This window comes from Parasteatoda tepidariorum, chromosome 2, assembly GCF_043381705.1.
Source record: "Parasteatoda tepidariorum isolate YZ-2023 chromosome 2, CAS_Ptep_4.0, whole genome shotgun sequence".
NCBI lineage: Eukaryota > Metazoa > Arthropoda > Arachnida > Araneae > Theridiidae > Parasteatoda > Parasteatoda tepidariorum.
In genome coordinates this window covers 97017153-97041039 of record NC_092205.1, presented here as the reverse complement: position 1 = coordinate 97041039, position 23887 = coordinate 97017153, and the positions used below count along the sequence as shown (strand labels likewise).

At 26.6% G+C, this 23887-nt stretch overlaps 1 protein-coding gene across 1 annotated transcript; it reads right to left on the bottom strand.

Annotated features, from left to right (window-relative positions):
• Positions 1 to 2403: 2403 nt before the first annotated feature.
• On the bottom strand, positions 2404 to 23860 carry LOC107451112 (Actin-related protein 2/3 complex, subunit 2). The gene is made up of 10 exons (XM_043050529.2): positions 23496 to 23860; positions 20271 to 20364; positions 19969 to 20022; positions 17421 to 17466; positions 13316 to 13502; positions 13135 to 13228; positions 9263 to 9389; positions 5758 to 5858; positions 3694 to 3794; positions 2404 to 2787 (listed from the first exon to the last, which is right to left on the bottom strand). The coding sequence occupies exons 1-10, from the start codon at positions 23567 to 23569 to the stop codon at positions 2763 to 2765; spliced, it is 903 nt and encodes a 300-aa protein (XP_042906463.1). The 5' UTR covers positions 23570 to 23860; the 3' UTR covers positions 2404 to 2762.
• Between the last annotated feature and the right edge of the window lie 27 nt (positions 23861 to 23887).

Below are 23887 nucleotides of genomic sequence, written 5' to 3'. Positions count from 1 at the left end.
ACATTTTTTAAATAAATTTTGCTTACTTAACAATAAGTCAAGTTACTAATTCTGTTGCATATTATTTTATAAGCTTCTTAGATGAATTTTAAAATTTTTCAGCTAATATTACAACATTTTCTGATATTTTTAAGAAAGAAAATAATTCTTAAGTTGAAACAGAAAAAGGAAATTATACTTTTATTAATGTAATTTCACAAACTCACTTAATTTCTGAACATAACTGCATATTTTTCAGCCATATTCCTTTATTAATATCTTTCTGGATTAAGATCTTCCAACAACTTTTGTATCAGTAAGAAGTAATTTAGCTTAATTCAGTGAATAATTTCAGTTCAATTTGTTTTATTTTTTTTGAACTCTTCATTTTATTTTCTGTGGGAATAAAGAAACACTGATTTAGAGAAAGAGTTCCTTGTTGGCACTAAAACCGTCTAAGGCTATAGCAAGTTTATTAGAAATAAGAATCCAGCGAGTCTTTCAAATTATGAGAACTTGTCCAAGAAAATATTATGAAAGTCTTCATGGTTTTTTGAATAAAAAAATTATTAACTCTGTATTATCATCATAGTTGGCCTCACAGCCCAATGTGGGCCAATGCCTTCCTCTGGAGATTTCCCCATAACGACTTACGATTTATCTTTGACCACCAATTCTTTTCATAAATTACAAGAAAATTAGACTCCACAGAGTCAGCCCATCTTAACCGGCCTTCCTCGCTTTCTTGTTCCAATAGGATAAAAAAGCAGCATCTTTTTTATTGTACTGTCAACACTCATTTGAATCACGTGGGCCTCCAAATTCATTCTATTTATTTTTATGTATTTAATAATTACAGGTTGTTTATAAATCTTGTACATTTCAAAGCTAAATCTCCTCCAGTTATTGTTTTAATTTACACCACCAAGTATACCCCGAAAAATCTCTCTCTCTCAAATATTGTGACACAATTTTCTTCCAGTTTTGTCATTGTCCAAACTTCAGAAGCGTATGTCAAGACTGGCGTGACAAGAGTTTTGTAAATTTAAGAATTTTGTTTTTCTTGAAAGAAACCTAGATTTAATAAATCTTCTCAGCCCATAAAGAACCATATTTGCCAGATAGTTTGTTTTTTTCATTTCAGGAGGCATTCTGTTTTCAATAGTAATAATTGATCCTAAGTAAGTAAAACTCCTTGCTGTTTCAAATCTATTTCCAGATAGGGGTCTGGGACTCTGTTTCTTGAGAATAACATATATTTTGTTTCCTCTACATTTATGACTACACCCATTTGTCTTGCAGCCAAACTTTGTATTTTAAATCAAACTTTGTAATTTTAAATCAGTCGGAAAAAAAAAAACATTATATGAACTATGGTGAGTAAAACATTGTTTGGCTAATTTTGTTTAATTTAAAATTAAGCAACCAATAAAGCTCCAGAAAAAATTTAATTTGCGTATGGGATATTTCACTCACCCCACAGTAAAATGTACAAATAAAAATATTGGTTTTAACATTCCCAATTAAAAAGTGGGAATGCAAAGTCAATTCGCAAATTAAAGGGCGTTCTTCCCATGGATGTTCACGAGCAAATAAAGAATATTCAATATATGAGATTTAAAGTTTTAATAATAAATACACTTTTCATACATCATACAGAAGATTATTTAATGATATAAAAAATCACTATTTTTTATATTAATAAGTCAAAGTACTAATGAAAATGAGAGTCATCTTAAGATAATTTTTAATTACCATTTAAATTATCTAACATTTTTTCTAAATAGTATAGCAGCAATTGAAAAATTTTAAATATCACAACCTACTTTTTAGAAACAGTCCTTTAAATGCCAAGCACACTGAATATTTTAGAAACAAATACAATCAGTTATTTCTAGAAGTTATTAATATTAATGTAACTGCAATAAATTATTTTTAAAGGATTAGTAATGTCAGACTCATCAAACTCCTACTTTAAAATATATTTAGAAAAATATATTCTTCTATTCCCTATTGTCTATTTTTTTTTGTACACTATTGAAACAGTGCTTTCAATTACAAAGAAAAAAAAAAGCAAGAATGCATAGTAAAACATGTCTTTTTCTATCATATTGTGAAAACATAGAAAACGCTTAATTTCATAAATAACTATTTTTTTTTCATGGAACTGTAACCATACATTGCTCAAAAAATTATTTCATTAATCATTTCTGCTTTCTTCCCCCTTTTTTCATATTTTTGCAATTTGATTCAATTAGAGAAGCAATTAGCAAGAGGAATATGTATTTTGGCAGGGTTTGGTCCGCTGATTTTTATTTCAAACGTATTATAAGTTAGTTAAAATATAAAAGAACATGGCAAACAACAAGACTAATAAAATCAAAACAACAAATATTGAAAATATTAAGAAAATAACACATAACAGAAATGTAAGGTATTTATTATACAAATAACTTACATAATTACATAGAATGTTGTAAAACATTAACTAATTTATTCATCAGGATATTTATGGGAAATAACAGTAAAAATTAAGATTAAAAATCAGAAGAATGTAGATCACATTTCGTATTTTAATAAAAATGCTTTATGAAAAGTTAGTTATAAATTCTCTCATCTGCCTACCATTAAGTAAAAAAAAAAAATGTAACCAATGAGTAAGTGACAGAAATTCCTTAATTGAAAACGAATATGATGATTAGAATTCCATCATAGAATCCAAAATTTTCACTGGAAATGTTAAGTTATTTTTCATAATTTGATTTCGTCCAAATAGCACCAAACTAGTTCCGAACAAAAGTTCGTCCGCTGCAACAAAACAAAAACAGTTTATTAAAAATAAAAAAAACAACGTGGAGCAAGCACATTAAAAATAAAATCAGTTTTTTACCAATTCGAAATATATTTTTAAAAAATGAAGATGTAGAAATGTATGGCTTACTTAGTTCTAGTTACTAAGTGAAAAAAATGAGAAAATTTATGATTATCAGGTCACAAAACTGCTTACAAATTACCCTGAATGGGGAAAACAGTATTTACATATTATCCAATGGACCATATTTACCAAATGTGAAAACACAGTTGCAAAACATTGGTTTGGCAACAATATTGATTTAGTACTCTACAATCATAGTTAAATGCATTTATATAAGGCAGTAGAAAAATGGCTTTTCCTTCTGCAATGTTTCCATTATTTTGTATTTTGTGTATAGGGAAACAAATTTAGAAGGGGCTCAAATCTAAATATATGTGGCACATATATCTTAACATATATTTTTTTGTGTGCAATAAGTTATACGAAGTTTATTACGTTCCATGTGAAAATAAATTTGGAAGTCGATAAAAGAAATTATGTGCTATGCTGGCAAAAATAGTCGGTGGTAAAATACATAAGTGCTGTGAAAATTAAAGCAATGATTTTCACAGCGTGTGAGACAACTGCAAATTAAAAATATTTGCCTAGGAAATAGTAATTTTGCTTCCCGGAACTGAAAAAGAGGTCATTTTTAAAACATTATTCACTATCTTTTCCTAGTTGTCAGTGCCATCTGATGATAAACTTCGTAATAAGTGAAGTTTAAATTTGGTGAGATTAAAATCCTTTTTAATTAAGAAAAACACAGCAAACAGTGCATTTTTACATCTCCTTCTGATAAATCATTCAAAAACTGACTTACAATAGTATTAAAGAAATAAAAGTTTGAAGCGACTTACCTCATGGTTTTCTTTTCTACAGTTTTTGGTTCAGGTCTGGCTCTATTTAACACTTTTAAGAAATCTGATGTTTTGGCACGCATACGAGAATGAATGTATGCCTGAAAATATAATAATTCTTTCATTTTCAAACTCATGAAGTAATATAATTATTAATTATTTTCTACTATTAAAGAGATATTTTCTACCATCAAATAGGATTCTACTTTAAAAATATTGAAACTAAAGAATATATAGCAATTTTATCACTATGCCTATAACATTTGCAGACATTAAATGCATATAACTTGATATAAAAAAAAGTAAAGTAGTTTCAATACTTATGTATTTATATCTTAGTATTATTTGCATTTATTTTAATTTTATAAACTTTTATAAATCTGAAAATTTTTTGAAAATAAAAAAACTAGTTGTTACAGACGTAATAGAATGTGTATAGAATAAATGTAATGGCAATTGGAGAGTAAAGTTTTTAAAAATTACAATATTTGTTAAAAGAAACTGAATTATATGTATCGACAAATATTATGTTCAAAGAGTTGCCACCGCTTTTTTTAAAGTTAATAGTACACAGATAAGCAACTCTTTTTCTAGAATACGCATATTCAAATAAATTTAATGAGACATTGAATTTATAATATACTAAACAAAGTCAACATTAAAAAGTCGTGTGATCTTCCGGTTAATAAATTTCTTCCTTTATAGGCTAATAAAATTTTTTATTCCTTCTTTATTTTAAGAACCATCACTTAAGTTTTTATAAATAAAAGAAATAAAGAATATCAAAACGAGGAATCATTTTCTAATTATTTAAATAAATCCTTACAAAAAATACAGATTAACTTGGGTCGGATTTAAGTTTAAAATATATATACATTTCAGTAAATAATTTTTATAACATAAAGTGTCTAAAAAAGTGACTTAGGTACATAAGAATAATTAAGTACATAATATATGTGGTTAAAGCTAAAAGGGCTATTTCCATTCCTTTTGTACCAGTCTATTTTTTTTAAATCTCAATCTTAAAATTTATAAAATTAAATGTATTCTATGTAGACTTGGATTTCTATAGAAGTAAAAATAAACAAATAATTAAAGAAAATAAAAAAAGATAAATAATGAAATAAAATAGTTAAAAAAATAGAATTTCTTATTAATAAATACAGTACAGAACCAGTTATCCGGAAATCAGAAAACTGAAAAACCGGAACGAAATTCGATAAATTTGCTCGCTGTTTTTTAAAAAAATGTTTTCCTTCCTCATAAGATTTTACGATTTTTCTTTCTTTTTTTAAACATGCTTACCTTACCATCATTTTGGAAATAATCATTAGTGTATTACTTCATCGTTTTTTTAAGATTATTTCCAATTTGTTTTTTTTTTTTTTTTTAGTTGGGTTTAACAATTAAAAAAACGGCTTTTTGTAGCGATTCAGAAAACCGGAAAAATCAGTTATCCGGAATAGCGATGGTCCCGACCGTTCCAGATATCGGTTCCCTACTGTACAATTATGTACCAATCTTGAGATTATAATACTTTTATTCTGTTTTAGTTTGGAACCAAACATTTTTAAACAATTAAAAATAAATATAACAAAGAATAAAATGTTTGTTTCTCAACTCAATTATGCTATAGTGGCATTTTTTAAACAGATTACTTTCAAGGGATAAAACAGAACTTCCTGTTAAACAAAAACATCAAATTTTCTCTAAATATAAAAATTAAAGTAGATTTTAACTAATTTTAACACGTTACAGTAGTTAACTAGATTTAACACTTAACTAACGTTAATTAGCTCTACACATGTTAACGAAACACACGTAAACTAAATTTAACAAGTTAACTAAATTTAAGATGCTATTTGGGAATCAACAGATGCAAAATTAATGCAAATCTCAAAATCCATTTCCCAGGCAGCAAAAATCAGATACGATTAGATTTATACGTTTTCCACAAAGTCTACATATGTTCCCAGAAAAATATGTAGTTTGGGAATAAAGCTTTTATGCAAGTAAAATAAACAGTAAATATTTTTCCCTATGACTAATTTGAAAAATACTTACTTTTGAGCATTTGATGTGGTAATGTAAATAATCTCTAAAAGTATGAATAAGGTTTATGGTATTATCTCTGGCCTTTTTGTTGGTATGTCTTGGAAAAAGAACTGAAATATTATAAAACAAATTTAAATAAAACTTTCTAATATGAACAATGTTTACAAGCAAACGAAATAATTTTAAAACAATTCAGCGCAGATTCTAATGTTTCAAGGCAATAGTTGAATTCTTAATTAATAATTCATAAACACTAATTACACTGAGAATAAAATTCATGCAATATAAATTAATTTTAATGTCTCTATTCTTTTACAGATTCAATTCTTATTGATGGGAGTGCTATATGATAATGACAGCTTAAAATTTTTAATGCCATATTCCCTTTTTAGCTTCATAAGGCTAAACTTTTTTAAAACACTAAACTAGTGTCTTCAAAAGATTTGAAAACAATAAGTACACAGAATATATGCGTCTTTTAAATAACTTGACTAAACTACTTGAATATTGTTGTCATCAGAAAAATTCACTATTATGAATAAGTTTTTTTTTTATTTATAACCATTAAATAATTAACAATCAAGAATTTTTTAAAAAAATTAACTACTAGAAATATAATGGTTATTAAAAAAATTCAATAACAGAAGTTGTGAATTTTTATTTATATTAGGGAACTCTTTTTGACTGTGTACTACTTGAATATTGTGGTCAAAATATAGCACCTCTTAAAGAAAAAGAAAATAGTTGCACTTTTTAATTTATGATACATTTTACTGAAAATAATTTATTATTCTTTAAAATTAAACGAAGTTGTAAATTAGGAATATCTCCAATGAGATGGTGATATAGTGTTGGAGTGGGAAAATATTGCGTTCGAGAGGACGAGGCGGCTACTCTGGACTGCAAATATATAGCACTTAGTTACAGATGGATAACAATGTGTACTATAACATACTGTAAATGTATAAAAGTAGTAGTAAAAAAAAAGGCTTTAATATTGAAGCCATCAAAAAAACTCACTACAATTTTTAACAGTAATGTAACAAAGAACAAACCTAAGGATTATTCATTTCAAATGTGAGAAGCAGTATTTAATCATAATTTTTTTTTTTACTTAGAAATCCTAAAATACATACCTATAATAGGAAATTTTAACGATAAATGAAGCAAAATAAAATGGCAATCAAATCATGAGATAACTTTTTTAGTAAAATTTTTCTAAATTATTATAAGTAACTATGAGATGAGGCTAAGCCTCCTGTTTGCTGCTGCTCAACTACCCTGATTATTGCTTTGCAATAATTTTTGATTCCTGGTTTTCAGTTTTTCCTAGGAACGTTGAAATTATTCCCTTTAAATATATGTAAAAAAAAGAATTCTGTTTTATGCATGTGACCCATTTTTCATCTCCAAACATTTCCCTTATGTTTCATAATTAAGAATTAATAGTGAACATAAATTATTTTTCCACAGTAATAATTTTACTTAAAAAACATTTAAAATTTAAGGTATGTTGTTATTACACACTTGGTGAGTGCACAACCATAATTGTGGGTAATTAATAAACTACCCACAACCGCGAGTAATTTAATATTTTTGCTTACCAAACAGGCTAATATATTTACAAATTGTGCACCAAGCTGATAATTGAAATCATTTAACTAATCTATTTAACTGTAATTTATAATAATATATCAATGTACTTTGTATCAAAAAATAATAATTGTAAAATGGTTAACAAATTTAGACATCCATTTAAATAAGTTAATCTTAAAATGTAGCTTATTAAAGTAAAGCCATAGAATTACATTATAAAACAAACAAAATCAAAAGCAAAGTAGAATAAGAAAAATTAATGTTGTTGGTAAATATCTTAAATTTAGGAAAACAAAAACATTTTATAGAAAAACAATACTTTTATGACTTATTCTGATTAGAATTAAAAATGTATGGAAATGAATGTGGGAAAATTGGATCCTACATTATTTTTGGGCCAATAAAAATACACTTAAGACAATGGAAAATAGTGTTAATCCATTCGATTTTTAGGTTACATAAAGATTTATAGCTTGTATTTGAAAAGGTTCATTAGAGTAACAATAATTTCTGATTAGCTGGTTGATGCATTTGAAGCATTCACCTTTTCTATTGTCAATCATTTCATTGGATCCTGCGATACCATCATTATCATCATTTTATGTACAGTTAGAAAGAAACTATTTTTAATTATGTAGATTTAAAAAAAAAAAAAAAAAAAAAAAAAAAAAAAAAAAAAAAAAAAAAAAACAGAGATTATTTAAGTGTTTGGAAGTCATAAAAAGTAAAAAAATAAAAATATTCTGCTTAAACTGGAATTAATAATAATAATAGACTGAATATTAGTGTACATATTTAGCTATAATTCAGTAATTTATGTCCAGTAAATTATTTTGCTGGGTATGCTAAAAATATTTATTTTCAAGTATTTAGATTTAAGAAGCACAGAATAATTCTTATAGAAGCATTTTTGTTACAGAGTATTGCTAGTGTACTATTATTAATGCATGTTTTAATTATATTGTGAGTAATAAAAACAGATAACTGGATCAAAGAATCGGCAATTTTTTTTCCAAATCGAACCCCTAATAAAATTATTACAATACAAAAGTGTATTATAACATCTTTAGACAAAATTGTTGCTTTTTTTTCAGAAAAAATTTTGTTTTTCTGAGAGCACATGTATTACCAAATAAAGTAGAAATTTTTTTTATTGTTATTTTAATTTTTTAAAACTTTGCAAGTCAGGCAATGATGAGATATGAAAAGAGAAATTAAAACTATCCTTTCATAAAAAAGAATAAGCTTGAAACAAGAACTGTGAAAAGGAAAGAATGTTAAAACAACCTGCTAATATAAGTAATAATAATAAAAAAGACATTTTTAAAATATTATGTGAAATTCAAAATATAATTTTTTTTATTTTTTATAAAAACAAATAAATAATCGATAAAAAAAACTTAGTCACTCCGAAATTAAGAATCAAATGTATTTTTAGTAAATGCATCATATTGATACCTGAGCATTTTTTGACAATTCAAAATTTAACAAAACAATGGCATAACAGATAATTGTATCAATATTTAATATTGTTAACTTTCCTGAAAATCTTAGTAGCGTTAATATATTCCTTTCAAATTTTGCACAATCTTTAGACAATAAGTGTCAAAAATTTAAAACTGATAAAAAATTTTCAGTATTTTTTAGAATTTTAGTTTTAAATTCAAATTGAGTTAAGTTTTACTTTTAAAATTATAATGCTTTTCTGTCATTTACTTTTAGGAGCTGAAAATAGTACTTAGTTTAAAAGGAACACCCCTCTCTATGTTCAAATTCACAATATTTTATAAGTCTTCCTGACATCCATTTCGTCTATTTAAGAATCAATCATTTCAGAAAAGATTTATTTCAATTTCTGAATTCTGTGATATTAATAAATGTCAGCCTTAAAATAAACTAAAAAATGAAAATAGATTACCAAAAGTTATGTATCCAATATTATCACCAGTTCTAGCATCAGTATTAGCTAACTCCATTGGAGGTTCTTTATGACTGAATAGAACTTGAGGAGCTGTATGACTAGCTTTTCTACCTTCTTTGAATTCCTGAAGGAAAAAAATATGTATTGTTTCATAAATTATAAGCCATTTTCTGAAAATGATATATATAAAATTATGAATATTAAACATTCTTTGTATTGTAATTTCCAATTTAAATTAACTTTAGTTTAACAAAAAACTAAATGTAAACAAGTAAATAGACCAACTAAAATGTGTGCAAACTAGTAATACTTTTTTAGGACCAGTGACTAAATTTTCTTAATTTTTATGAGAATTTATCTTAAAAGAAATTTTATAATATAATATAAATTTTATAATATATTATTAAGAAATTTTATAATTTTTTTCAATTAACATTTTCAATAAACTTATCATTAAAATCTTGAAATATAGAAGCACAACTCAAGATGTTTACACATTTAAACCTTTTGGCATTTCGTTTACATTTAAAGAAACTTTTAAATAGAAACATGTTCAAAAGAAATGTATTATGAATTTAAAAATTACACATGCAAACAAGTTTTGTATCATAAATTTTATTTTTCCACAGAGAAAATTGAAAACCTGCTATAACTTAGCTTCATTAAAGAATGCTAAGAGTATAGAACTTCAATTTAATTATTAATTCATTAATGCTACACACATATTTTAAGATCATATAATTAGTTGTACTTTGTCTTTAAAGACAAATAGATATTGTTCTTATAATATATAATAATTATAATGAGTAATTAAGTTATAATCAATTGAAATAAAAACTAAATTCATTGCAGCCTTTAAAAGATAAATTTTTTTAACAGGGCCTCTATTCCAAAAAAGTTTATGCACCATTAGTTTAGTATGTTGAATACTTTTAAATATATGTATGTCCATAGTAGTGAAGTTCAGTAATCATAGCTGCCAACATGGATAGGGGAAAATCCAGACATTACGAAATATAAATTTCTTGATAATTTTTACAAAATATACTAAAAATTTTACGCACAGGGAATTTTAGGGATTTCTTTAGTCATCAAAGTAAAAAAAACTGCAATATTTTCCAGTTATGATTAACATTAAATGAACTTGAAATATTATGTTTACTCTTAATTTTGAACAGTAACAGGTATTTAGTTCATCAAAGATAGTTAACTGATTTTTATAAATGAGGCCCGCTTTTTTATGTATTCATAACACTTATGTAAATATACAGCCAGCAATAACCTGAGCAAAAATTGTATTTTAATAGGGATTTAAAGAAACATACTCTATTTTAGGGAATTTTCTAAAGTTTACAAAAACTAAAAACCAGGAAATTTTTTATTAAACCAGGAGAAACTGACAAAATCTGGTAGTCTTTTGGAAAATCCAGTACAGTTGGCAGCTATGAGTAATGATTGGAAAATTTCAAAAACGTTTTTTTTAAATTTTACCAAATGAAAATCTATAACTAAAAAAACAGATTAACTAGAGATAGAATTGAATTGATCTTGTCCTTAGATTTTCACATGGGTGCCAGATAAAAAAAGAGTAAGATGGGAAACCTAGATTTCAGACTCTTCAGTATTTGATTTTGAGTGAGCTCAGGGGATTTAGAACATCTGTTTGGGAAGAAGCAAGGTTTATTAGCAAACACAAACGACAACGAAGAGATAAGTTTGAGGAACTTTTTGTGCTAAAGGGCACAATAAAGATAAGTTAAATTGAGCTAATTTAATACATAACAGGCTTTGTAGTGAGCCAAAGAAAATATCAGAATAACATTTATCAGGAAAGAAAAAAAAAGGATAAAAAGAGAATATTTTTTGGAACAGTATACATATCCTGCGATACCATCATTATCATCANAAGCAATAAAATAAAAAAGTGATTTTTTGTGAAAATCCTCTTTTTTAAGGTAGTCGGATACCTTAAGAGCTTTTTAAGTATTCAAAAAATATTTTTAAGCACCATATACTTTAACAAAATGCAAAATAATTTTTAAGACTTGTTAAAATAACTAGTTTGTGACAAATCTTTTTCTTGATTATATTATCCACCATAAAACCATCATTTCGGTTCGATATCAGAGGGTGGAAAATGAAGCCTGAAATTGAGAATATCTTGCATAATGCAGCAGAGTCGCATCTGAGAGTGCAAGAATTTCATCAAACCCAGCTCAGTAGACGCACATGCAAACTCGCAAGTATTTAATCAAACATGTAAAATAATTGGAGCTTTCATACGCTATGGACCAACGGTACACCAAAATAGATTGTGGTTGAATGAATTGTGAAAATATTAAATAGAACAATGTGAAAAGCAGTTTTGCATAATACATGGCGAAAATCGGCCTGGTAAAGAAAAAAAATAAATCTCAGCTTCAAAAAGGGAAAATTAAGCTCTTTTTTTTTCAAAAAAAAAAAAAAAAAAAAAAAAAAAAAAAAAAAAAAAAAAAACAATGAAAAAAGCACTCTTAAGGGTCTTTAAAAATTGAAAATAAGCACATTGAAGCACTTTTTAAAACGTTACGCACCATGTACACTATTTATTCAAGGTCAAACGAATAAAAGTGGAATATGTTAATATTAAGTGCAATAAAACATACTATTTTTAATATCAGAATTGCTCTTTTTAAATTTAAAAGTTTTTACAGTTAGCAGTATGATTTTATTAATACTGAAAGTTTAAATCTAGTTATAGATAATTTTTATAGAATGATTGCCCTGAAAAATAACCAGTATTAATGAGTTAATATTCCTTCATGAAAATAAGTAAAATGTTTAACTGAATTCAAGTTTTCTTTATTAAATAATTTTAAAAAGTGGATTTAAATAGTCTCAAAATTAATTCACTGAGAATTTAAAGAATCATATGGACATGCAAATTTTTTCTCCTCAAATCTAAGTTTCGATTTAATGAAAACACACTAATAAAATTAAAACCTGATATGAAACCTGATATGACAAACAATACTTTTCCTTAAATACCAACTAGAAATACATGCTAAATATTGCACAGAAAAGAAAAACAAAATTATTTATTTACTAACAAGTTTTCCTTTGTTTATTTATATGCAGTTTATCACTTGGTTTGTAACAAACAATCCAGTTTGAGAAAATATATGGAATATATCTGAATCAGTTTTTAAAATGCAAATTGCTGTAAGTTTTTGGATGTGCAATTTTTTCCGGACAACTTTTAACTGCCCACTTTTCTTCTTCAAACATGTTCAACTGAAATGCTAAATGTATGGGGCTATTCTGATAATGATTATCTGTTGCACCTTCTAAACAATTAATGTTTTACCTTTCTGTGACAGGTCGTTTGCTTGATGAGGTATGTCTTATTCAATCAACCCAACTCATAAGGGAAACTGTTTTAGAAGCAAAAATATTAGTTAATTTTTAAGAGGAAATTTAAAAACAATTTAAATGAGTGATTCTTCTTTAAAAGATTCTGTTTAATTCAATAAATTTAACATCTTTTCTTTGACGTCTTAAATCAAGGAACCAAAAATACATTTCCATAAAATAAAGGATCTCTTTAGATCAGTTTTTACTGCATAAAAATTTAAAACATGTAGCTTTTTAAGAGACAAAGAGCAACAAATAGCAACTCACAAACATAAAAAAAATTATCTAATTCCTTAAAGTCTAATTTTTATAATTTAATATACAAAAAGTTTTATGAAATAATACAATAAAATTATTCAAATTGACCAAATTTTAGTTGACAATTCCAGAAAGTTTCACAATTGTAATTAAAGTTTGAGAAATTTTAAGATTACATCTAATGTTAGGTGAGCAAAATATAGATTTGTAAGTTTTACCTGCATAAATACTTTCCCAATTATAATATCATCCTCATCTTTAAATATTGTACTGAAAACCACAGTAACTCGGTCTGATTTTGCTTCAACATACCTTAAATACAAATAAAAATTATACAATTAATATTCACCATCTAAATTATTTCACATTTCCTTTTAAAGTATTTAAGTAATAACTTACAGGGTCTCGTCGTCTCTGTAGTGGATGACGGCTCTTTTATGACCTTCCTCACCTCTTTCTTGGAATTCAAAATATTTCTCAAATACTGAGGCAAAACAATTCCTTTTTAAAAGACCAGCTTTCATGATCATCTCTTCAAGTGGATCAGGAACGTTTTCCAAGTCAAATAATAGTGTTACATTATACCCTAAATTAGATGAATTAACACAACATGCGTATTAATTATATATACTTTTAAAATATAATATTATTTAATTTAAATGTATACATTCTTTCTTATAATATTCTTCTATGTATAGTATTCTTTTTTTATGTACTAGCATTTTTATTAAAAAAAAAAGCAAGCACATAAAAAAAAAAGAATTCTGAAGAAAAGAAACCGGCTGTTGAAAATTGCATTACTTTCATAATTTTTTAACTCTGTTGTTCAAAGGTAGCACAAGCAAGAAGTTAATAGGCAATTTAATGATTTAAAAGTCATTAAGAATTTTCAGGGATTAGTATTACCAATAACTTGTAGAAGATATTATTAATGGGTACTTAATTTTTATATTTCTAAATCTTTTAATTTTAAATTCTGCATTACATTAGACAAGCACTTCTTAACCCAGGGGTTGCATAGACCAGTGTTCTCCAACCCCCGGTCCGCGGACCGGTACCGGTCCGTGGATCAAATGGTACCGGGCCGCCCATTTCATTGAAACTGAATTTAAATTCCTTGGTTTATCCCCAAATTAAAAATATCTGTGTTCCATTAAAATTTTATTTATTTAAAAAAAGGGGACAGCAACCAAAACAAAGCAACGGAATAAACTGGACGTAAGCAGCACACTTTGGCTGTCATTGTCTCCGATTACCCCCAGATGGAAACGTCTCATTGCGAAGAAAGCTCAGGGTTCTCATTGATTTGACGTTCTAGTAAGTTTAAATGTTAAATCACTTTGTATTTATTTTTCGGTGTTATAGTATTTTATTTTGAAATCATGTTTAAATAAAATTAAATTGAAATTAATAAATCAAAATAATCAAAAATATAGACAATCAACGTCCTCCTCTACCCCCCCCCCCAGTGGGTCGCTGTAAAATTATCAAACGTTGACAGGTCCGTGGTGATAAAGAGGTTGGGGAACACTGGCATAGACAAATCTGGGGGGGGGGGGGGGNTGGGAGGGGGTGGGGTTAAAACAAAAACACATTTAAATACATAAAAACAAATGCTAAATACATAAAAGAATTACAGTTTGTTATTGTTCCATTACTGATTAAATTTTGCCTTATTATCTAAATAAATAATGGATGATTTAGTTTGTTTTCTAATTAAAAGTTTACCCATACATGGCTAAACAGAGACAGATTGCTAGAAAGCAATATTAGACGATTCCAGCATTTAGTTCTTAAGACCAGCACAGATGAGAAGCAACTTACATAAAGGTATGATGTTGCTAACAGAAATTTTTTAAGAAATAATAGCCTTCAGTTTTTTTTAAAAAACAATTTTTGGCCTGTAGTTCGCAAAGTATTCATTTTTCTTTTCTTTTCTTTATTAGAGAAGTCACGGGAGTAAAAACCTTGAGATAAACCGCATTAGACATTAAAGCAGTAAATCAAAGTCCTTTCTATGACTGACATACAATTCCGTAGCGCTCACTTAATAAGTTTTGTGTTAAGTTTATCAAGGAAGGTTTAAATAGGCACATGTAAAACACCTATAAAATTCATTCTTAAAATTAATGTTATCTTATTCAGAGTGAAGTAAAAGATTTTATTTCAAGCCTTTCTCTTAAACATTTAAGCATTAAATTTTAGGTAAATATAGAAGGAGAAAGATTACTCATTTTGACATTAACAGGAAAATAACAGTTCCAGAAATTTTTAAAGTAAAAGAAATGAAAAAATAAATAAATAAAATATGTATGCAATTACACATTTTGTAATATAACAATATTTAAATAAAAATTGTACAGCGTCCAGGTTGAGATGAAAAATTATAATAACAATTTCTATTTTTTAAACAAATAAATAGTTCTTAACAATTTTTTCATTCTACTTGAATTTATAAACTTTATGCGAAAAAAACATTTTTCTGAGAATCACAAATAGTTACTCTTTTTAATTATTAATTTCAAAGATTCAAGTTTGGCACATCTTTTAAATAAGTGTTTTTGAAATTATAACACATATTTTTCCTCATTTCTCAGAAAACTTTAAATCTAAAACATTATATCTGCTTCCTCTCTTTTCAAATAGAAATAGTTTTCATAAGGTATACAAATGCATTATTAATTTTTTACTCTGTTGCATTATGCAAGAAAGAGAAATATTAGCAAAATTGACACAACAAAGAAATGACGAGAAATTTATGTATTTAAAATAATTTAATTCAGAATACTACAAATAACTAATGTTTAGCATGATGAACAGGGTTCATTCTAGGTGGGGTTTATGGGGTGGACTTGTTTGTCCTTTGATTAAAAATTTCAATCCAGAATGCCCTAGGAAGCTGATTAAGTACCCTGACTTATTAAAGAGGGTGGGAAAGGTCAAGATGATTTTTTGGTAAATCCATGTGGTTTTCTGATTGTTTTTCCGACAGTTATAAAAAATGTTTTGGCCGTGGTTAATCCTTTTATCGGCCCTTTTCACATGGTCAAATCAAATATCGGTTTCAAACAGGATATTTTTAATGTGATGTTATTAAGACGTTCTAAATTCAAATTTGAGTTATTACTATTTAATGCATGCGATTTGTGACTATTTCATCCTAATTTCATGTCGTTTGATGATAATTTGTTTGAAAGCTATAATTTTTTCAGCCTTTTTCAAATTCAATATTTTTAATACAATATTGTTAGGAGGTGCAAATTTAAAACTTGCATTATCACATTTTGATGTTTGATCGTAATTTCAGTTATTGATCATGGCTTTTACAGAAGTTATTAATTATTTTTTCCTATCCTTATGTGAGTTTTTTAAATACTGACATGTTTAATAGGATGTTCAAAATTTAAATATGAGTAATCACTATTTGATGCGTTCTATTCGTGAAATTTCAATCTCAATTTCCTGTCATTTAAAAAAAGTTTTTTTGTGTGTTTTTTTAAATCATTTTATTGTTTCCTTTCACATGATTTTTACAAAATATGATATTTTTAATACAATGTCATTACGGAGTTCAATTTGGGGTGATTCCATTGTAATTTCCCATCGAAAGATTATATTGCGCCATGCAGAAAGTTTGCGTCGATTCGATTCTATAATACTAAATAATTTTTTCGGCAGTTATTTATAATTTTTTTTTGCCTTTTTGCCTATCTTTTTTACTTTCTCCAATATTTTTATAAGATTTAATACAACTAAAAAATTCGAATTATCACTTATAATTCTAAGTTGTTTCCGTCAATTTCGACTTGTTTTTTCTTATTCTGATAATTTTTATATAATTTTATTACAAGCCAAGCAAGTTTTTCGACTTAAGGAGTGACGCTTTGACAAGCTCAATTTAGATAGATTTTATTATTAATCCACGTCTTATATAGATAGTTGTTTCGACAGCTGACTGTCGTTTCTTGACTATTTCCTCATGGCTTTTTTTATATTCTGATGTAATAATGTGCTGTGGCTAACGAATTCAATTTTTTAGTAATAACTTTTTTTATGTGCTTGATTCACAACAATTCCAGCATAAGTCAACATTAATTTTTTCTCTCTTTTTCAGCAGTTATTACAGTTACTTATAATTTTTAAAATGTCAATATTTTTAATAAGATATTATTACGGCGTGCAACATTTTCAAAATTAGAGAATTACTCATTTTAAAGCTAATTTATAGAATGTGCAAATTTAAAAGGAATTATTTTCAATTTAAACTAATTTTATTTAAAAAAAAAGATTTTTTTAATGATAAAATTAAAAACTTTACACATATTTTCAGTCTTAAAAGTTAAGCAAACATTTGTGAACATTGCCCCTTTTTAGGGAAAGGGAGGCGCCCTGCCCTTCTTAAGTTCTAGAATGAACACTGTCATAAGAAAATAGATTTCAATATCCGATTTTTAAGCAGAGCATAAATTTATATGCAATCACACATTATGTTGTTAAAAGGTACCTTCTTCTGGAGCTGTTAGTAAAGAACCATATTCTCTCCTCAGCAACTGAAAAAAGAATTATTAATACAAGGTTAATACAAAAACAAAGTACAGCAGTTTTAAACAGATATGTGTAGCAATTTAAGGACCAACAAAAACAAAATTAAAAGTCTAGGAAAACATCGAAAATCTAACAATGCAATTCAGACACATGGAAAATTAAAGACTTTTCAGTGTTAAAAATAATTTAACTCCAATTTTTTTCTTCTCAATATTCTAAAAGCATTTCTTTAGTTGAGAAAGAAAATAATCTCAAATTTTAAAACATTGTTAAAAAACCATTTTTGGTAAAACTTCATAACATTCTAATAGCACACAATTAGCTTTTTTAAAATTCATTTTTTAATAATTTTAGTAAAGATTTTTTTTTTTAATATTTTAAGACAGACTTTAATTCTCTTCAATCTTCTAGGTGTAAAGAAAATAATGATATTTTAGATAAAAAATTGTTGAATACTTTAAATGAATCTAAAGTATCATAAAGTATGTTTGTAACCTTAAAGCTTTTTAAATAAATTGAATTAAAATTCCAGCCAAATGTTTACAAAAAGAAAATATATAATATACAATAACAAAAAAGGTACCTAAAGCCCCTTAATTTATTAGATAAGCGATATTATAGGCCTAGTCCACATTCTCCAGAAGGACCATACTTAGTTATGGATACCGTAAAACTGAAACAAATTTAAACTTTTATATTATTCCAAAATCAAAAAAAGTTTGTAGCCCCTTATTTATAAGACCAGAGGTCTCACCCCTGTGTTTTCTGTCTTTTTGCAAAAAACCAGCATATAGCACTAATAAGATTTTTAATAGTAATGCAAATAGTATATGCAAAGTGTTTATAAACAAATGCCTAAATATATGCAAAACTTTTTTTAATTCTGTAATTATGGTTTAAATTTTCTGGGAAATTAGTAAAAAGACTTCTTTTTTTTATTTTTTAAACTTTCGTTTCTGCAAAACTTTGAAGTGAAAAATTGATCATTGAAATGTTTCCCAAATGAAAAAATCTTTCTACAAGAAATCACAATGTTTACCACAATGTCTCAGTAATTCTGTTACAGGCTGTGTTTTGGAACACTCANGTTAATTAATAATTTTAATGGTCATTAAATTTTCTACTTATTTCAACATTTTTTGAAATTGCCATAGACAATTTAAATTTAAATGCTTCCTTCTTATTTTAACTTATTTTGAGATTGTCAGAGACAAGACAATCGATGACAAAGATTTTCACGCTGTTAAAGCCCGGAAAAATTGTAAAAGTATATATATATAATATGATATTATACATAATATACACTTTTCTTTAATTTAAACTTTACTCGTAATAAAAAAAGCATTTTAATTTTTATTGTATCATTTCTAATATTTGGCGACACATTTTAAAAATTTGGCGGCACACACAAGTGCCGCGGCACAGTGGTTGAGAATCACTGCTCTAGGCATAAAGAAAATAATGATATTTTATATAAAAAATAGTTTAATATTTTAAATGAATCTAAAGTATCATCAAGTATGTTTGTAACCTTAAAGTTTTTTTTAAATAAATTGAATTAAAATTCAAGCCAAATGTTTACAAAAAGAAAATATATAATATCCAATAACAAAAAATAAAGCAAGAATACCACAACAATTTTAAAAAATTTCAAATCCTCCCTTAATTTATTAGATAGACGATATTACAGGTCTAGTCCACTTCTCCAAAAGGCCATACTTAGTTATGGATACCGTAAAACTGAAAAAAATTTAAATTTTACATTATTCTTAAATCAGAAAAAGTTTGTAGCCCTTTATTCATAAGACCAGAGGTCCCACCCCTGTGTTTTCTGTCTTTTTGCAAAAAACCAGCCTATAGCACTAATAAGATTTTTAATAGTAAATGCAAAGTGTTTACAAACAAATGCCTAAATATATGTAAAACTTTTGTAAGTAACACTTTTTTTAATTCTGTAACTAAGGTTTAAATTTTTCTGAAAAATTAGCAAAAAGAATTTTTTTTTTAAACTTTCGTTTCTGCAAAACTTTGAAATGAAAAATTGTTCGTTGAAAAGTTTCCCAAATGAAAAAATATTTCTACAAGAAATCTGTAACATTTTACCACAATATCTCAGTAATTCTGTTACAGTGATTTCCACCAAAAGGCTGTGTTTTGGACTCACAAAAAAACTATAATTCAAGTTAATCATTTTTAAAATATTAAAGTTTATTTTTTGCATGAGTAAGATTTTATTTACAACCAAAAAATTAATTAAACAGGGCTCAAGTATTTTTTAATAAAATAATACTTATTTGGCGCTAATATTTTCTCTTCTACTATTTTTTCCCTCATTTCAATTACAATGCTTTATAATGTTACATTCTATAATCTATCTTTATGAGTAGGTTTTACAAACATAAGGGGTGGGGGACATTTCTTTAAATATCCTTCACTATAAATTCTTCATCAAATCATAAAAAAATAGCATGTAATTAAAAAAAAAAAAGTAAGAATATTTATTTTACCTCATCTGCTCCATGCTCTTGCAATTCTCTATAAAATTTCAGAGAAATGCTTACCTGAAATTAAAAGTAAATTAATAATTAAAAAATAAAGTAGTTATCAGTTTCAGAAGACCTTAAAAAATGTACTGCCACAACAGCTTGAGTACCAATATAAATATATTAAAGATCTGATATCACACTTAAATAAGTATCTCCATTAACTTCAGTAATAATATTATAAGCACAGTTTGATATTTCTTTACAGTTCCTTGAAATAAATGAGTACACAAAATTATTTAAATAAATGTGTATTTATAACTTACTCTGATCTTTGTTTTATCACCATTTAAATTTGAAATGTGAAACAGAACACCATCAAAATCTGCAATAGTTACATCAACAGACTCAGGTTTGTTACTGGAAAAAAATGAATATATTAGTTTAGAAACATCTAGATAACAAAGTTCTGATAACAACACACATGAGAAAATTTGGAAAAAGTAAAAATTCATATACATTATGCTTCTTTTCTCAATCATTATTGGAATAAATATTATAAAATATTTTTTTTCTTTTCTGAGGTACCAGTTTTATAATATTGGGTACAAAAAGTTTCTAATGCAAGTATTAATTTTCAGGGTAATAAAAAGAAAAAAATAACATTAAGAACCTTATTGTTTAATTAATTGAACTATCGTGACCATTTTCAAGATATCTTGTATCTCATCATATCTTGAAGGTCAATCTGAAATTAAAAGGATGAAAAGATATCTTTATTAAGAGAATATAGGATTTCATTTTAGATTTCTAGATTTAAATTAACAAAACTATATGATAAGTATAATTAGAAAAGTTATTCAAACCATTAGAACAAAAGTTTAAGAGCGATTCCTTCGTATAAACAGTTCCAGCAAACCAAACAGTTTTAACCAGTTAACATTCACAAATAATAAAAAAATTCAAAGAGATAAAGTAAAAATTGGTATCAACCACTTTTGCGAACTATAAGAATATTTAAAATGTTATTATACCTACATAGAACACCATTTAACATTTTATTAATGATATAACTCACAATGCATTTAAATATATTTATTTTAATCATTAATAATTGATTACTATAAATATAACCTTACAATTACTTATTTTAATCTATGAAACAAAATATTCTGTCATGAAGTTTCCTTCTTCAATAATTTTGAACAAATACTTGTCACAACTTGACTTTGTTTACTCTGATTGTGAACCCTTTTATTAAAAACACATACAATAAAAAAAAGACAATTTGGATTGTACACACTCAAAAAATGACAGCATATGTAATGAACAAAAGTTTAATAATAGTCAAAATATTTAAATCTTATTATTTAATAGTTACTTTAAATAATAAAATGCTTTACAAATAATACAAGATGAGAAAGAGGAGCCCTTATGAAAAATATTTCGAGCAAGTTTTAATGACAACTCTGCAGTAACACACTAGAAGGGAAGATTTCCGTATAGTGATTTATGGCATAATAATCGCCAAATCTTGGTGACTTTCGGGCAGCAGCCTGTGCAGTGTTTTCACTACAGCGCGAGAATCTCGCATATTTTTTTCTTTTCTCGCATTAAAAAATTATTACTGCGAGAAATTTGTGCGTTCTAAATCAATCTCAAAATTTGCGAATATCTCGCATTTTGGAAGAAGCATCGAATTATGCTATTTAGAATAAAATCCGTTTCACTTTTCTTCCTGGATCTTTCATTATTTTCAACATTTGCTCCGTTATCTAGCTTCCCTATTTACCAATATTGCTCAGAACCTTTTCGAACAACAGAACACAACTGAACCCCTTTCATTACACATTTCTCTGCAACCACGTGTTTACCGTAGGTAAGGTTTTTTCATGTAAGACGTTCAAATTTTTTATGCACTAATGTAAGATGGACAAATACCTAGTAAAGGCAAAAGCTTCTATGATAATGCAGCAAGAATATTCAATGCTTTAAAAAATAGAAGACGTTAAAAATGTATTGTAATAAAAAAAATGATTTTTTATTTCAAGTCTATTCGTGTTTTTTTAGTTTTCAGAAATCTCACTTAACTTTCTGAAATCTCACCCTGTTTTTGAGAAAGGGTGAGAAATTCTCACCCATTTTTTTTCTATGATGAAAACACTGCTGTGAGTAACTAAAAAAAAAATCACAAAATGGGACCAACTTGAAACCAACCCAGGTCAAACATCTACTTGTCCTTTTTTTTAAAAAATTTGCAAATCTATTAGGTAAATTGGCAAGACAGATCACGATACGGAAATATCTCCCATGAGAAACTAAAGACAAAATTACAAAACTAACTTGAGAGATGCAATTTGAAATCAACTTTACCTGCCCTCAACAAAACAAAATACAATATTTTTTAATAAATATTTTTTAAAAACGTAATTTTATTGCCATGTTGATACTTATAGTTGGCATGAGCATGAATTAATCCCTCCGAATTATATATTAAAAATCAAACTAATGACAAAATTATAAAACTAGACTGAGAGACATAATTTGAAATCAACCTTACTTGCCCTCAACAAAACAAAATACAATTTTTTTTACAAATATTCTTTAAAAACGTAACTTTTTGCTATCTTGGTACTTGTAGTTAGCATGAGCATAAATGAATACCTTTGAAATATATATTAAAAATCTCAGATCATTGATAGATTGAATGCATTGCACTACAATTTAGCAAAATGTATTTAGTCATATATCAAAACAGTTCATTCAATTTTATTCAAGTGTATATGATCAAGTTATTACTATTATAGACAATAACAACTTGAAGTCCATTAATTACGTAGCTCACTATGGGCCTTAATAGATGTTTAGTTTCATTCATAGAAAATACAAAATTTTACATCTATTTGCCAATTAATATCACAAAGGGTAAATTTCAATATCAATAGCTGTTTGAGCCAACTAAAATAATCAAGGCACAGATAGGTTTCTGAACTTGCAAAAATTAAAAGAAAATTTTGTAGTGGTTTGCCCTTAGTGGCTATGAGTCATAACTTTTGAGTTGGTGTCAACTTAAATGACATACCAATAAGTAACCCCCCCCCATAATCATATTCTTTGCTCTTAACATTATATTAAGTATAAGAGAAAAATAGGCATTGATTGTGCGCTTTGTTGTTGTAAGAACTACCCATATTTATTCAAATATAACTAATACAGACACTTATTTGATTATCATACACACAGTTCTCGTTCGAACGAGCAGAAATATAATATTATTCAAAGCGGTGAACGTTAATAGCCAGCGTAAATAATATTATGTTTTACAAGTAGCACAGGATGTCAGAAAACAATTTATAAATTGAAAAATAACGAAATTGATAGTTTCAAAATCAAGGAGCAGTATTTTAGGGAAAAACATAATAAACGCCATGGAACTTTAAAGAACTCGCATTGAAAGCTTCAGATCATTGATAGTTGGAATGCAGTTTAGAAAGTAAATAATAAATTTATAAGTAAAAGGATTTTAATGTAAGACAGATATAGACATATACCCAGCTAATCCATTTTTGAATTTGAGCCGTAGAATATCTTCGATGATTCGGTTGTTTATTTCTAGCAGAATCATATTTTACAGCTTTGTTTCATTCAGAAGTAATAAATAAAAGTAATTGAACTTAATAACTATCCATCAAAACTTTCGCAAACGGAAATGAAAACAGGGTGTCTGCGAAATTTTGATGTCAAGTGAAAGCCTGCCGACGGGCACAGTTAAATAGATAATTTTCAAGTGCAAGCAGATCATTTTATAAATTCATTATTAAAAAGTATTTCTTTGTAACTGAAACATTTAAAAAATAATACATAGCTGTAAATTGTTTCTATCAGATGTAATATTTTACTTTAAAAATCTATGGACGGTATTACAGTATTATGATGTCATATC